Below are 15,174 nucleotides of genomic sequence, written 5' to 3' on the forward strand. Positions count from 1 at the left end.
GTCAGATGTGTCAGTGGTCAAGATTTTCTCCCATTCTGTGGGTTTTCTCTTCACATCCCTGGTTGCCTCCTTTGATGTACAGACGCTTTTTCGTTTAATGAGGTCCCATTTGTTAATTCTTGCCTTTGGTTTCTGAGCAATTGATATCCAGTTTAGAAAACCCTTTCCTACACCTGTATCTTGGAGGGTTTTGCCAACGTTTTCTTCTAACAGTTTCAAAGTTTCAGGCTTTCCATTGAGGTGTTTGATCCATTTGGAATTGACTTTAGTGCAAGGTGAAAGATAAGGGTTTAGTTTCATTCTTCTACAGGTGGAGATCCAGTTTTGCTAGCACCATTTGCTGAACATGCTGTCTTTCCTCCAGTGAATGTTCTTGGCCCCTTTGTCAAATATCAGGTGGCTGAAAGTGCATCTACTCATATTTGGGTTTTCAATTTTGTTCAATTGATCTATGGGTCTATTTTTGTGCCAGTACCATGTTGTTTTTATGACTACAGCTTTGTAATACAGCTTAAAATAAGGTATAGTAATCCCCCTGGCATTGCTCTTAGTGCTCAGGGTTGCTTTGGCTATCCAAGGTCTTTTGTGCTTCCATATGAACCTTAGGATGTTTTTTTCCAATTCTGTGAAAAACGTCGTGGGGATTTTGATGGCACTGCACTGAATCTATAAATAGCTTTTGGTAGGATGGTCATTTTCACAATATTAATTCTTCCAATGCATGAGCATGGGAGATCCTTCCGTCTTCTGATATCTTCCTCAATCTCTTTTCTTAAAGATTTAAAATTTTCATTGTAGAGGTCTTTAAAGCCTTTGGTCAGCATTATTCTGAGATATTTTATTATTTTTTTGCAGCTATTGTGAAGGGGAGTGTTTCCAGGTACTCTTTCTCTGATTGTTTGTTACTGGTATACAGAAAGACTATAGACTTTTGTAGGCTAATTTTCTAACCCGCCACTTTACTGAACATGTTTAATAATTTCTATGACTTTTCTGGTGGAATTTTGGCATCTTTAAGATATAACATGATATCATCTGCAAAAAGGGATAATTTGATCTCTTCCAATTATTACTCCTTTAATTTCCTGCTCTTGTCTTATTGCTCTTGCAAGAGTTTCAAGCACTATGTTAAAGAGAAGTGGAGATAGTGGACATCCTTGTCTGGTTCCTGATTTCAATGGGAATACTTCCATTTTTTCTCCATTTAGAATGATGTTGGCTGTGGTTTGTTATACATGATTTTAATTATATTGAGGTATGTTCCCTGCAGTCCAATTCCCTCTAGGACTTTGAACATAAATGGATATTGAATTTTGTCAAAGGCCTTCTCTGCATCTATTGAGATGACCATGTGGTTCTTGTCTTTGAGCCCATTTATATGATTTATGATGTTTATTGGCTTATGTATATTGAACCATCCCTGCATCTCTGGGATAAAGCCGACTTGATCATGGTGGATGATCTTTTTGATGTGTGTCTGTATGCGGTTGCAAGGATCTTGTTGGGAATTTTTTGCATCTATGTTCATTAAGGATATGGGTCTATAGTTTTCTTTTATGGTTGTATCTTTACCTGGCTTTGGTATTAGAGTGATTCTGGCTTCATGGAAGGAATTTGGAAGTTCTCCCTCATTTCTATCTTTTTGAATAAATTAAGTAGTATTGGATGTAGATCTTTAAATGTCTGATAGAATTCTGCTGTAAATCCATCTGGTCCTGGGCCTTTTCAGGTTGGGGGGTTTTATAATACTGTTTCAATTTCTTTTTGTGTTATGGGTCTGTTTAAGCTTAGTTTTGGTTTGGTTTTGGTTTTTTTGAGACAGAGTTTCCCCATAACCCCAGTTGACCTGGAACTTGCTATATAGACTGGATTGACCTCAATTCCACAAAAATCCACCTGCTTCTCAAGTGCTGGGATTAAAGGCATGCACCATCACTCCTGGCCAAATTCATTGCTTTTAAGACACAACTTTTTACCTGTTGTCCCCATAGGCTCATGGTAAACTCATAATGCAAAATTCAGTCCAACTTCCAAAGACCCCATAGTCTTTGAATGATTTTTTTTTTTTGTATTTTTTTTCTTTGTTTCTACTTCATAAATTGTTGCTCTGAGTTTTGTTATTTCTTCTCATCTCCTAGGTTTGGGATTGGTTTATTCTAGCCTTTCTAGAGTCTTGAGTTGTGTTGTCAAAGTCATTTACATGTGCCCTTTCTGATTTTTTATTGTAGACACTAAGAGCTATAAACTTAGGACTGCTGTTAGGGTGTCCTAGAGGTTTTGTTGTGTTGTGTTGTCCTTTTCATTTAGTTCCAGAAATACTTTTATTTCTTTCTTAATTTCTCTTTTGACCCATTCCTCATTCAGGAGTGTGTTGTTTAATCTCCATGTGTTCACGTGGTGACTAGGGCCTCTTCCGGTGTTGATTGTAAGCTTTTTTGCATTACAGTCTGATAGAATGCATGGAATTATTTCAATCTTTTTGTATTTGTTGGGGTTTGTTTTGGGCCCCAGTATATGGTCGATTTTGGAGAAGGTTCCATGGGGGGCAGAGTAGAAAGTATGTCCTTTGGTGCTTGGGTGGACTACTTGGTAGATGTCTGTTAAGTCCATTTGATTTGTGGTATTGTTTAATTCAGATCTCTCTGTTAACTCTCTGCCCTGTTGACCTATCTAATGGAGACAGTGGGGTATTGAAGTCCCCTACTATTAATGAATTCGGATTAATCCTGTAGTTTTTTTTATGAAGTTGGGTGTACCAGAGTTTGGTGAATATATGTTCATGACTGTAATATCTTCTTGGTTTATTGTTCCTTTGATCAGAATGAGGTGGCCCTCTTTCTCTTCTGATTCGTTTTAAAGTCTATTTTATCAGATATTAGAATCGCTACACCTGCTTTTTCCTTAGTAACATTTGCTTGATATATTTTTTTCCATCCTTTCACTTTAAGATACTGTCTGTCCTTGAAAGTGAGATGAGTTTCTTGCAGACAACAAAAAGATGGGTTTTGTTTCTTATCCATTCACCTAGTCTGTGTCTTTTGACTGCGGAGTTCAGTCCATTAATATTTAAAGTTATTAATCAAAGATGTGTATTGAATCCTGTCATTTTTTTATCTCTGTTCACATTCTTGATATAGCTGTACTTTTGTACAGTTATACCTTCACTGAATTTCTTTCTGCAACCCCTTGGGTATAGTCATTCCCGTCTTCAGCTCTTTGTATTGCTTCCAGAACTCTCTGAAGGGCTGGCTTTGCGGACATGAATTCCTTCAAACTATTTATGTCATGGAAGATTTTTCTTTCCCCTTCAACTACAATAGACATTTTGGCTGGGTATAGTAATCTGGGTTGGCATCTGTGGTCATTTAAAACAGGGAATACTTTGGTCCAGTCTCTTCTGGCTTTCATAGTTTGCACTGAAAAGTCAGCTGTATCCTAATGGGTTTCCTTTATATGTGACTTATTTTTCTTTTGCAGCTTTCAGGATTGTCTCTTTGTTCTGTGTTTAGTGTTTTTCCTATGATGTGCCATGGAGAGTTTCCTTTCTGGTCCTGTCTGTTTGCTGTTCTATATGCTTCTTGTATTTGTATGGGCATGTCTTTCTTTAATTTTGGGATATTTTCTTCTATAATTCTATTGAGGATCTTGTCCATGCCATTATCTTTGGATTCTTCCCCTTCCTATATGCCTATGATTTGTAAGTTTGGTGTTTTTATGGCGTCACATAATTCCTGCATATTCCATTCTTGTGCTTTCTTAAATTTTTCATAATCTTTGCTTGAGTGGTCTAGTTCATCCACTTTATCTTCCAGTCTTGATATTCTGTTTTCCATTTCATTCATCGTATTGTTGAGGCTTTCTCCTGTCGTTTCTAATTGGCTTACTGTTTCACTTCGTTCTTCATTTCAGCCTGAGTAGTCTTCAATATTTCTAGCGCTTTTCTTAATTCACTCAGAAGTTTATCCCTATCTTCTTTTAGTTCTTTGATTTCTTTGTTTGTGTGTTCTTTAAATTCATGGAATTCTTTTATCATGTTTATAATTGTTCTTTTCAGTTCCACATCCTGTATTATCTTTAGGAGGTTCTCACTGATTACTGGTATTTGGTGGGGATATGTTATTTTGGTTTTTCATGTTATTATTTTTCTCTGTGATTTTGGCATGTGAATTTCTTTTGTAGTTTCTGATTCTTGTGTGAGATCCAAGCCTTCAAGTTTAGGTCTGCTTCTTTTTGTAAACTTTATGTGACTTTGTGATTTATTTTTTGGGCATAAAGAGCTGGTTTGTCTAAGCTTCTGGTTCTCTCTTTTGATTTTATAATGGAGTGGACAGATTGCTTTTGTCTTCAGGAGTTCCACAGAGGCCCAAGTCAGATGAGGATCAGATGCTCTCAGCCTTTCTCCTAAGGTCTGGATCCCTCTAGGAAAGATGTTGTCCTCAGGAATTTGGGGGTTGGACTGGCCTGGCGAGGGTGGTCTTGGGTAGCTTGTGGCTGTGCCACCCAGAGATGCAAAGGGAAGTGGGGGGTGGGAAGTGGCCCCAAGGGCTCCTGGGGACTGCAGGAAGAAACTGGTTTGTCTGGATGCAAAGGATCAGGAAGCTGAGAGTTCATCCCCTGTATCCAGGAAAGAGGCTGGTGGGTTGTACAGCCCAGGGAAGCAGAGGGAGGTGAGGGAGGGACGAGGCCCAGAGGGCTCCTGGGGACCTGGAGAAGGAACTGGGTTGGTATGGATGCAGGAAGCAGTGGTGGTTCCTCTGCTGTATGGAGTGCCAAGACAAGGAATTGCACAGTACCCAGGCTAGGAGAGGCGGGTGGGGGAGATGGGAGGGTGAACTGGCTGTGGGAGTCAAGGTGCCGAGGGTGCGGCAGACTTACCCAGGAGAGAAGCCAGCAGGCTGTGCAGGCCCAGGGAAGCAGAGGGAGGTGAGGGTGGGACCAGGCCCAGAGGGCTCCTGGGAAGAGCAAGAAGGAACTGAATTCGTCTGGATGCAAGGGATCAGGAAGCAGTGGCGGTTCCGGGCCTAGAAGTCAGCCCCGGTGTCCAGGAAAGAGGCTGGAGCATTGTGCAGCCCAGGGAAGCAGAGGGAGGTGAGGGCAGGACCTGGCCCAGAGGGTTCCTGGGATCACTTTGTGGTGGCCCACACTTGTAGGATATGCTGAAGAGGCTTCTAGAAATCTTACTTCTACTACCTGCTCTCCAAAGTATATGGGTGCATCTTCACACAGCAAGAAAGAAAACTAGGTATCTGATCTTCTTGCCAAAGAACCCAATTAGCGCTTATCAAGCAATTCCCTGAGAGACGCCACATTTAAGGTGGTCCAAGACACATGTAATCCATCCAGACCTGTAGGTAAGCATTATCTTACCCCTGGGATTGTGGATAGCAAAGAGATTTAGACTATGCTAGCTTTGGGCTGTCACAGAGCCATCTTTACTGACATGTACCATATTATTTTACCTGTATGTATGTCATGACAGGAAGTTGCCATGTGAACACTGCTATATAAAGCATGCTAAATAGCTCCTCTGGAATTAGAACTAGGAAAAGGCTCAATTTTCCTCCCCATAGTGTACTTGTTTTCTGTAGTACTGGGATTCAAATCCAGGGCCTAATGTATGCTAGACAAGTACTCTACAACTGATCTGAAGCCCTTCCCTCCTACCACCCTCTCTCCCCTTCTTCTCTCTTTCTCTTCCTTCCTCCCTCACTCCCTTCTTTCTGATAATGAGAACTAGGCACTCCAATTTATCATGTTTCCTTTTTGTTTTGCTAACTCAAGACTCAGAACTAAATTTTGCCTCAATGACAGTAAGTCTATTTGACCTTATATTTAAAATTTTTGAATTTTCTCATTCTTGGCTCTGAGTTTCCCTTTATATTTTATTATTTTGTTTTATTAATATTTTTATATATTTTAAATATTTTATTGATCATTTAAAAAATATTTTATTATTTTTATGTGTATGAGTGTAATGCCTGCATGTATGTAGGTGCACCTGTGTCATGCAATGACCGAGGAGGTTAGAAGAGGGCATCGGATCTCCTGGAACTGGAGATTTGGATGGTTGTGTTCTGGGAATCGAACCCATGTCCTTTGCAAGAGCAGCAAGTGCTCTTAGCCATCTCTCCAGCCTCTACCTGTTATATTTTACTTGATGTGTATGAGTGTTTTGCCTGCATGTTTTATGTTTTAAGACCTTATGCTAGAGATGAAAAATTTGTGTTGTGCCTGCTGACTCAGTCTCATCAGAAAGAAGGTGCCAGCATGGTACCAACTGGTAACTTTGATTCACATGCTGGTGTTACACTAGCACCAGGCTGGCATGTGACTGGAAGACAGCTGCCACCTATGGGAGAGTTCTGCCCCACAACTGGGCATCTGTTGGGCAAGGCAGAGTCATGAGTCTACCAGTGCTGTTAAATCTTAGCAGCTGAAGCTGTGGTCCAGGAGTCAACAGATGACCTGGGCAGAGGTAGAGGTTGATAGCTGCTACTCAGCCAGTACAGCTACTAACTATCCAAATAAGGTAGCAGTTTTCTTAAGTCTGGATCCTAAGACTGTTTCTTCTCCATGTTTATATGTAGTTATGTCCCTTCATAGAGGTACATGGAGGGTGTTGCTGTGTGTGTGTGTGTGCGCATGCTTGTGCTTGTGTATACAAGGATACGTGTGCCACCACTAGTGTGTGGAGGTCAGAGGCTAGCCTTGGGTGTTTGTCCCTACCTTCCACATTGTTTGAGATAGGGTCTCTTTGCTGTAGAGTGCTGCCTATGCCAAGGTAGCTGGTTCTCTGAACTTCAGGAGATTCTTCTCTCTCTACCTCCCGCTTTGCTGCAAAGACTACCGGGATTACAGATGCCCACCAGTGTGCCTGGCTTTGCATGGGTTTTAGATATTTGAACTCAGGTCCTCATGCTTGTACAGCAAGTGCCTTACCTACTGAGCCATCTTGCTAGCCCCTGATGTGTTTCTTTTTTTAATGACCAAAAGACTAACATGGACAACTCAGACCCTCTGCATAAAAAAGGGTTAAGTATATGTGCACATGCATGGCTGTAAGAAAGGTGAACACACAGAAAGACAGAAATCTGAGAAGAGTCTTATATCTAAAAATTCTGCATTATAATATCTGGTTAAAAACCACAAATGGTCCATTATTTAATAAACTTTTCAGTTTAGCCAACAATAAACTTAAAACCTTGTCAAATTCCCACAGGCAGCAATTAGAAGTCAATGGAAAGGGGACAAAAACCCTGAAGCCTTTCAGTACAGCATTTTAAAAGAGTGAATTTTCTACTTAATAACAAGAAACTCATAAAAATGTTACAGCACCTTCCAGCCAGATGACTTTTCTTCCCCTCATCACCCCACAACCAGGTTGTCTTTTTAACTTTTATCCCCATTTTGTACTGGGGTCACAGGCTCTGTTCTACTGATGTAGCTAAAGGGACACTTCACACATTCAAGTTGCTCCTTTTGGCATCAGGTAACTGGATTACCTGGATTTAGGTTTCAAAAGCAGAGAGCCCCTTGATATTTACACTGCTAATTGGAATACCTAAGCACTGGAAGGTGAGAGCAGAGGGGTACAGGAGACTATTGTTTAACTAGTGACTCTCTTCACTCTGAGGACGGACAGGAAACTGAGTCTTTTCTTCATAATTTGAAAGAATAAAGGATAAATATCAACACTGATCCTGTCAACAGGGCATATACCTCATCATTCTTCAAGCCCTGCAGTTAAACACCTACACTCCCTGGAGCCCAGTTCCAACTGTACACATCAGGTAAGCACAGTTGTAAATATTCCGTGAGTAAAGCTTGCTTTTTCCAAACATAGGCATGGCTTAGCATGCCACTTTCATTCTTTAGAACTTTCAGGAAGAATTATGTCCTAAGGATATAAGGATGGTAAAGCAAAGGTATGTGGCTATAACAAGCATCCCGTTGAGCCTAGCAGCGAGGTGTGTGGGTTCACTAACCACATAGGTATGTGCGTTCATAACCACAGAGGTTAGATTGCTAACTGGGGTTGATGTGCATAGAGACTCACAGGGGAAGGCAGTGTCATACTTGTTACTTGTTCATTCCAGAGCTACAAGAATGGACTGGATCTTCTTCCACCCAAACTGAAAGGAGGTTACACAGAATCACACAACTCTGCTACAAGATGCAGTGGTAGGTACAAGTCTGACAATGCAGAGTGCCAGGCATTTTTTTTCCAAGAGAAGTGTGTGCTTCTGCAATGTAAGAATAATCTGTGAAAGGGGCTGCTGTATTTCCCCTGTCTCTAACAAAGTAGTAATTGTTAACAACTGGAGAATCATCACTCTTCTCTTGAGGTTTTGCCAGCTCTGCAAGAGACAGTATCAATTTTCAGATGTTATCTTTTGCAGTAGCTTACTTCTTAATCAATTTCAGAGAGTTCCTTGGCTTTCTTTAATGCAAACCAATCCCCTTTGGGCGGGCTCTTAGAAATACCCTCCTATCTCCCCCAAACTGAAAGTCAGGTTGCTTTGCCCCAACTTCCAACCAGGTGGTTCAGCAATAGCTGAGTTTTGTTTCTCAATGTACAAAGAGTTACTAAATGCAAAGAAAGAGGCCTCAGGACAGGAAAGCATGGAGTTTCACTGGCTGGAAGCCAGGTCATTCTGCCTAGCAGAGGGATTTGCATCCTTCTGTGTGGCTGTAGCCAAATCAGGCTAGCAAAACACACTGCTAAACCACCACCATGTGATGAGGCCCATGGTAAAGTGCTAAGTCAGTTGTTTGGAAATGGGTGATATGAACTGAATTCATAGTTTTGGCTGGTTCCTGGTGCTGCAAATTAAAGAAAATCTTCGCATTGTTTGTTCTGAGAATGTACATGTTGGATATGCTATGGAGAAGTCAATGTGGCCACAGGAGGAAGAGAGAAACGCTTGAAAGGAAGAAGCAAATAGGTCCCAGAGAGGAATACAACAGTGCACACCAGTCACTGGTCACAGGTAAAATACAAGTACTGGTCAGGAGCCAAAAGACAGGAGTGTGGGGAAGTACAGGCAAAGGCCTTGACTAGTGTTAAATGGAAGGCTTAGCAAGTACCCAAGTTAAGTTTCACTACTCTGAATAATTTCCAGTGGGTTTTGGAACTCTGAGGGCGGTCTTTAAATGCTTGGTACCTGGCTCTGGGCACGAGAGGCGTTGGCTTGCTGAGGGAGAGTTTGATCAAGTGGGTTGTTGAGGGTATAAACCTGGATTAGTTGGTTTGCATATAGAAGGCATACTCTGGGGCAACCTGGGGTTGGTTAGCTTCAGGAGTGAACTAGGTCTGAGGGGGGCAGTCCCTTTCTTAAGTCTTCAGGAATTCTAAATACCAGAGCTTCAAGAATACAGAAAAAAAATATTTATTTATATTGCACTGCTAATATAGACAATCAGAAACAAAAGAAACAAATACAGAATCTAAGCACAAAGAACAATGGCTGTATTTGAAAGTACCACTTGCCTGGGGCAACACAGAGGGGTCTTGGACAGGCTTTAGCTTCTAATATCCTTCAGCATAGTTCCCTCTGCTCTTTGATGAGGACAACTGGTATCTTCCCGGTACTGTATAACATGTTTAACAAATACACTCTATGTTCTTGAATCTAAATCTTCACATGAAGAGCTTCTAGGGTTGCCATCGGGACTGATGACACTCACTGGTGACTGCAGTTGAAGGACTCCTGTTGTCTACACTGTATTCACAACAAGAAGAATGCTGCTGGGAGGGCTCTGGGATTCTGCTTCCTCATTTTGTCAACTACTCAATTCCTCAGTTCAAGGAAGGTGGCCTCCTGACCCACTGCCATCTCTGGACGCCGGGCTGCTTGTGGGACTTCCCTGAAGCTGTGCCACAAGTAGGCGGTTGATTTTTGAGACTGTGAGTGACTCTAGGCCTATGTTCAAGACCCTTAGCATGTTGTCTTCCTGTCTCAGCTATCCCTAGCCTATGAACAGCTCAGGTTCAAGACTGTTTGCAACAGAACAGATCAAGAGAAAGGCTTTCTCAAGGCTTCTTTGCTGACTACCCAACATTGCCATGCTCCCTTCAGAGAGGATCACAGGGGATACTAGGAGAGAGGCTAGGAAAAGCAATATTACAACCGTGCAGGTCCAAGTCTCACAGCCCTGAAAGCGGATGGACTTGAGTACTTCTTGGCAGGCCATCAGTTTGGTTTGGAGCTGGCTGTCACATTCATCCTTCTGGATGCCAGTCTCCTGAAGGAAATAATGACCTTTTCACTTTAGTTTTCTATATTTTATGAGTTGATCATCATGGGAGAGGGTGCCTAGTATCAGCATTAAAGGGCCACTGGCTAAGTAGCACCGCAGGACTCTGGTTGTTTTTGGTTTCTCTGGTACATTTTGGTAGATGACCAAGCCATGGATTTTGTGTTCCCGTCTTTCTTCTCATTCCTTTCTGGAAAGAGTTTAGATGGGCTGGGGAAAGATATTTGAAGCTTTCTGATCCAATGTAAATGAACCCTGTGGTGGGTAAATAATTTTCCTTTCTCCTTTGCTCTCCTGGGGTATTTTAATGAATAATGCTTCTCAAATAAGTTTATAAATATTTCCCCAGAGGTAAGAAGAATATTACGCTCATAGGAAGTGTGCCTTTAATGTTAGTGTGTGGAGCCGAGCAAAGAAGAAAGGGATCATTATAGCCTTGATGCTTTACAGCACGTTTGGGAAACTTTGAAGGCTACAGTGCAGTATTATCTTGAGGGCAGCATTAGTGAAGTGAAGACACAGCTTCACAAGGTCCAGGTTGACAATTCCTTCAATGTATGGGCTTATTGTGGATGGGTGTAGGACAGGCTTTAGAGCTTCTTTTGATACCAATTACAGGGTCTCTTCACATTAAACACTAAGCCACAACCACAGTTATCAACCTTACCAAAACCTTTACAAAGTATTTTTGCTCCCACTCCATCCCATTTATCCCAGAGTCCACAAACTACCTAACTCTAGTCTAAAAGCCTTCTCTAACAATAAATATCCATTCTCTTTGGGACTACTGCAATTGGGTCTTCCAAGCAGCATGCTTTCCCATATATTCTGTCATACTTTACCTGTGAAACTCAGTTATGGCTTTAGTCCTTTGAGTTGTCTCAAAGACCCTGTATTTTAAAACAAAAGCCTCTAACAACAGCAGAGCAAGTTCTTACTGCCACAGCGCCACCTTCTGGGGGGCCAGTACATTATAGGAGCAGACTTTGTTTTTGGGGAGTCTGTCTGTGCTTTGTTTTTATAAAGTTCCAATTTTACTGCCTTTTGTTCTTTTATGGTACTGGGGGTGTAACCCAGGGCTACAGGCATGCTGAGCACATGCTGTACCCCTGAGCCATATCCTGGCCTCTGCACTATCTCTTTAAGAAGCCATTGCTTCTCTTGATAGATACTAAATCTTTTGCTGTGTCACAGTCAGAAAGTGATAATGACAAAAATCTGCTCTTATTCTTACTATTACCTTAAATTGTCCCTGACTTCATGGACTTTGATTTTCTCTGTCCTCTAACTGTAGCAAGGGCTCCAGATTGTGTGGGTAGGGGTTTGGATCTGGCAAAAATAACTTGGGGTGCTTCCAAGGATCCTGGAAAAATGGGGAAAAAATCCCTACTTAACGCTATATTTGATCTTGGCCCAAAGGACAAGAGGTAAAACCCCAAATTAGGTTAAGGGAGTCACTGTTCTCAGATGCCTCCTGCCAACACCAAGTCCATGCATGGTTTCTCTTCTGCTTTCTAGCAGCACAAGAGTGCCTCATCAGGCCAAATTCTTAACCCCCAACCCTGGTACTAGAGAGGAGAATGTTTTGGGAACTTTAATAAAGGGCATAAAGTTAAATCCCCAGCAAGGGGAAAAATGGAAGAAAAAAGAAAAGAGGGTATTGGACACTGGGGCTTATTTTATTCTTAACCTCATGCTCAGCCCCATCTAGGAGCTCCACCAACTATGTAATGCATGATGAGAATAGTAAGAATCAAATAATGAAAAGAGGTCATTCCATTGAGAGCTGCCAGGCAAATAAGTTCCCTTAGAAGTTAACATGACTTCTGGTCCTGAGGGTGTAAGCCCCTCCGGGTTTACTTTCTATTAAGGTAAATTCCTTTCTCCTGTACACAGAGGACACAGAGCTGAGCAGGCAGTCACACTGACATGCCATCCCCATTCAATGGGCAGAGAGCTGTAGCACAATGCACCAGGGCCTTTCACAGACGAGCATTTGAAAAGGACATTGCTTCTTATTTTCTGTGAATGACATCCCTCACTGGTTTTCAACAGGCGGCAAGATTCCTCCCATGAACTATAGACCAATAGGAGCTTAAGAATAAGGGGGTGGAACAAGATTAGAAGTTCTTCAGGAGGTAAGGAGCAAGCAGGGCTGGGCAGGGGGTGAGGGTTCAGATCCTGCAGTAATGGTGTTGCCCTGATCAAATCAGTCAGTTTCTGATTTGCCTTCTCTGCTATTTTAGTTCACCATTAGCACTTCAGAGCTCAAAAGGAGCACCACACCTATGAAGGAAAGCCAAGAGCTTTGGAATGGCCCTCACTCTAGCTTTACCAAGATGTCCACATCTGCTTACTCTACCCCCTTCTTTCCATTGCACACTTAGAATGGACGGCCAGAGGTAGGGAAGTCAAGGAAGATAACATTCATGTAGCATTCCAGGCACTTTGCTAGATTTGCCATCTCACCAATGATCATAATAGAAAGAATGCAACAAACCCACCAGTAGCCCGACTCAGCTATTTTTCAATGCAGACGAACCACTCACTACTTTGCCAAGACCACAGAGCAAAGTCACTCATCTTAAAAATGGGGTTAGCTAGGTGAAAGAGGAGGGTTAACAGGTCAGGAAACAGACATGTGTTCTATTTATGGACCTGTTACTGTGTAAGACAGAAGCTAGAGGTCTTTGGAAGACAGCAGAGATATGTAACACCCCTGTGCTGGATAGCTTTAGTGTCAACTTGACACACCTGGGTTGAGGGAGCCTCAATTGGGGAATTGCCTTCATTGGACTGGCCTGTGGCCATGTCCATGGTGCATCTTCTTGATTGTTGAGTGATGTGGGAGGGCCCAGACCACTGTGGGCGGTGCCACCTCTGGGAAGGTGGGTCTTTGTTGCAAAAGAAAGTAGGCTGAGCAGGGGCCAGGGGAGCAAGCCAGTAAGGAGCACTCCTCCATGGCCTGTGCTCCAGCTCCTGCCTCCAGGTTCCTGCCTTGGGCACCCTGATGAACTGTGACCCGGGATATGGAAGCTAAATAAACCCTTTCCTCCCCAAGTCGGTATTGGTCAGAGTGTTTTGTCACAGCAGTGGAGAGGCAAACTAGGACAACCACCTACCCCCGAGTTTAAAGAGAACTGTTACTAGTGGTACCCTGAGCAGTTCCTAGCAGTTGCCAATGTGGTGAAAGTAATATGTACTGGGAAGTTCTGACTTACTAGTTCCTAGTCTTCAGTATTTCTTTACATGCCAGGAATACCAGGAACGTCACAGAGAACAAAGTCAAAGCATTTAGAGGCCTAGATCCACAAGGCGACAAAGCACTAAATACTACGTGACCTAAACAAGGCAAGAATTATCTAGCTGTTACCCTACAGAAGAATGTGCCTTCTTGATCTATGGTTTATGCTGACCCCAAATACAGTAGGACTAAGACAACATTTTCTAAATAACATCTCCAGGGGTTACCAAGATGCTGCATGCATGACCCAGCTGACCCTTCACAGTTCTAACTTCCTCAGAGAGCACACAGAGTTCAACTCCATACTGTTCAAGTAGACCTGCATGAGGCAGCCAGGGGCTCTAATCTTGTAAATGTCTCCAGCAGAAGCACACGTGGAGAGGAGGCTCTGAGTGCTGTAACCCATGGAACTCCTTCAAAGTTGCCCACAATGCTCAGTCATCATGTCTCTTCCATCACAGTTCCAGGTGGAAGTTTTACTTCCTTAAAAATAGCTGCCATGTTCTAAGTCCGGGGAGTGTTGCTCAGTTGTAGAGCACTTAGCATGGGAAAGGCCTGGTTCAATCCCCAGCATGCAACAGCAAACTGGTCATATTCTAGTAATTCTTTTTTTTCTTTTTTTAACAGGGGAAAGGCTGGGAGGAGGGTCATAAGTATAGAGCCATCTAATATTACTTGAATTCAAGCTCTAATACTGTAAAGGAGAAAAAACCTTTATGTTTTTATCAGAATATTAATATGAGCTAATAACCCAGATGTAGAAATAGAGTCCTTTCCATACATATTGCTTCATTTAATCCTCATAGAAATCTGCGAGATATATGTAGCTATCCCCATGATACAACCAAGCTTCTCAGGGAACCTGCCATTGCCTTTGGAGGCATACTCCCTGCACCCTGCCTGAACTCCTCCATGGCCCCTTACATCTGTCAGGACGATGACAGGCTCCCTCCGTGGCTCATGAACTGGTCCTGACACTTCACCACTCTTCTCTTGTCACCTCTTGCTCAAACCCTCTTCCTTAGCCATACTGACAGGTGGGGCTTGCAGAACACAACACAACTGCATGGCCCAGGGCCACTGAATGCATTGTACAGTATGCCTGGCATTCCTTTCACCCCACACGTTCCTGCTCCTGGTGGGCTTGTCTACCTTCAAGTTTTGGCTTAGATGTTTCTTTCTCTAGGAAGTCCTCCCCAGTCCCCAAAGACCCTGGATCCACTCCTCAGGTATAACTGTGTGGTTGTAGCCAGGAGACTTTGGAGATACTTCATGATCTGTTGATTCTCCATCCATAAGGTGGGGGGGTCTCAGTCCCTGCATGGTAAACAATGAGCTGTCAGTGCAAAGCACTCAACACTGAGCCTAATGCACAGCAAAGGCCTAGTCAATGTTGTCTGGTGTCATTTCCCATGTCCCTAGTATCCAAATTGCCCACAGTGTCTTTCATAGGCACTCTCTCTGCCTTTGCCATGAGTCTCTTGGTTCCCCAAACAGAGCAAATACCATGTTGTTTACCCTGTGCTGTGCAGACCTCAGCACCCAAGTGACCTTCTCCACAGTAGGTGCTCAGTAGCCAGTGTTTGTTGATTTGAATCAAAATGATTATATTTTAGTTTTCTGATTAGTGTGCTTTTGTGAATTATTATGCACAAGGAAGATCCCCGGCCCAC

The 15,174-nt window shown here is 42.6% G+C and overlaps 1 protein-coding gene across 11 annotated transcripts in view; it reads right to left on the minus strand.

The window, feature by feature from the left end:
* Positions 1-15,174, minus strand: part of LOC103739789 (tubulin polyglutamylase TTLL5) — a gene marked incomplete at its 5' end in the record, with an annotated part of 285,878 nt that overhangs the window by 64,188 nt on the left and 206,516 nt on the right. For 3 of the 11 annotated variants that reach the window (XR_003850710.1, XR_003850711.1, XR_003850705.1), the window contains 1 exon segment: positions 14,654-14,818. Coding sequence is in view for 3 of the 6 variants with exons in the window: in XM_029567127.1 (XP_029422987.1) it covers positions 11,499-11,620 (122 nt within the window). 11 annotated transcript variants of the gene reach the window in all.

The sequence above is a fragment of the Nannospalax galili genome, unplaced genomic scaffold, assembly GCF_000622305.1.
Source record: "Nannospalax galili isolate Female #2095 unplaced genomic scaffold, S.galili_v1.0 scaffold330, whole genome shotgun sequence".
NCBI classification, from domain to species: Eukaryota; Metazoa; Chordata; class Mammalia; order Rodentia; family Spalacidae; genus Nannospalax; species Nannospalax galili.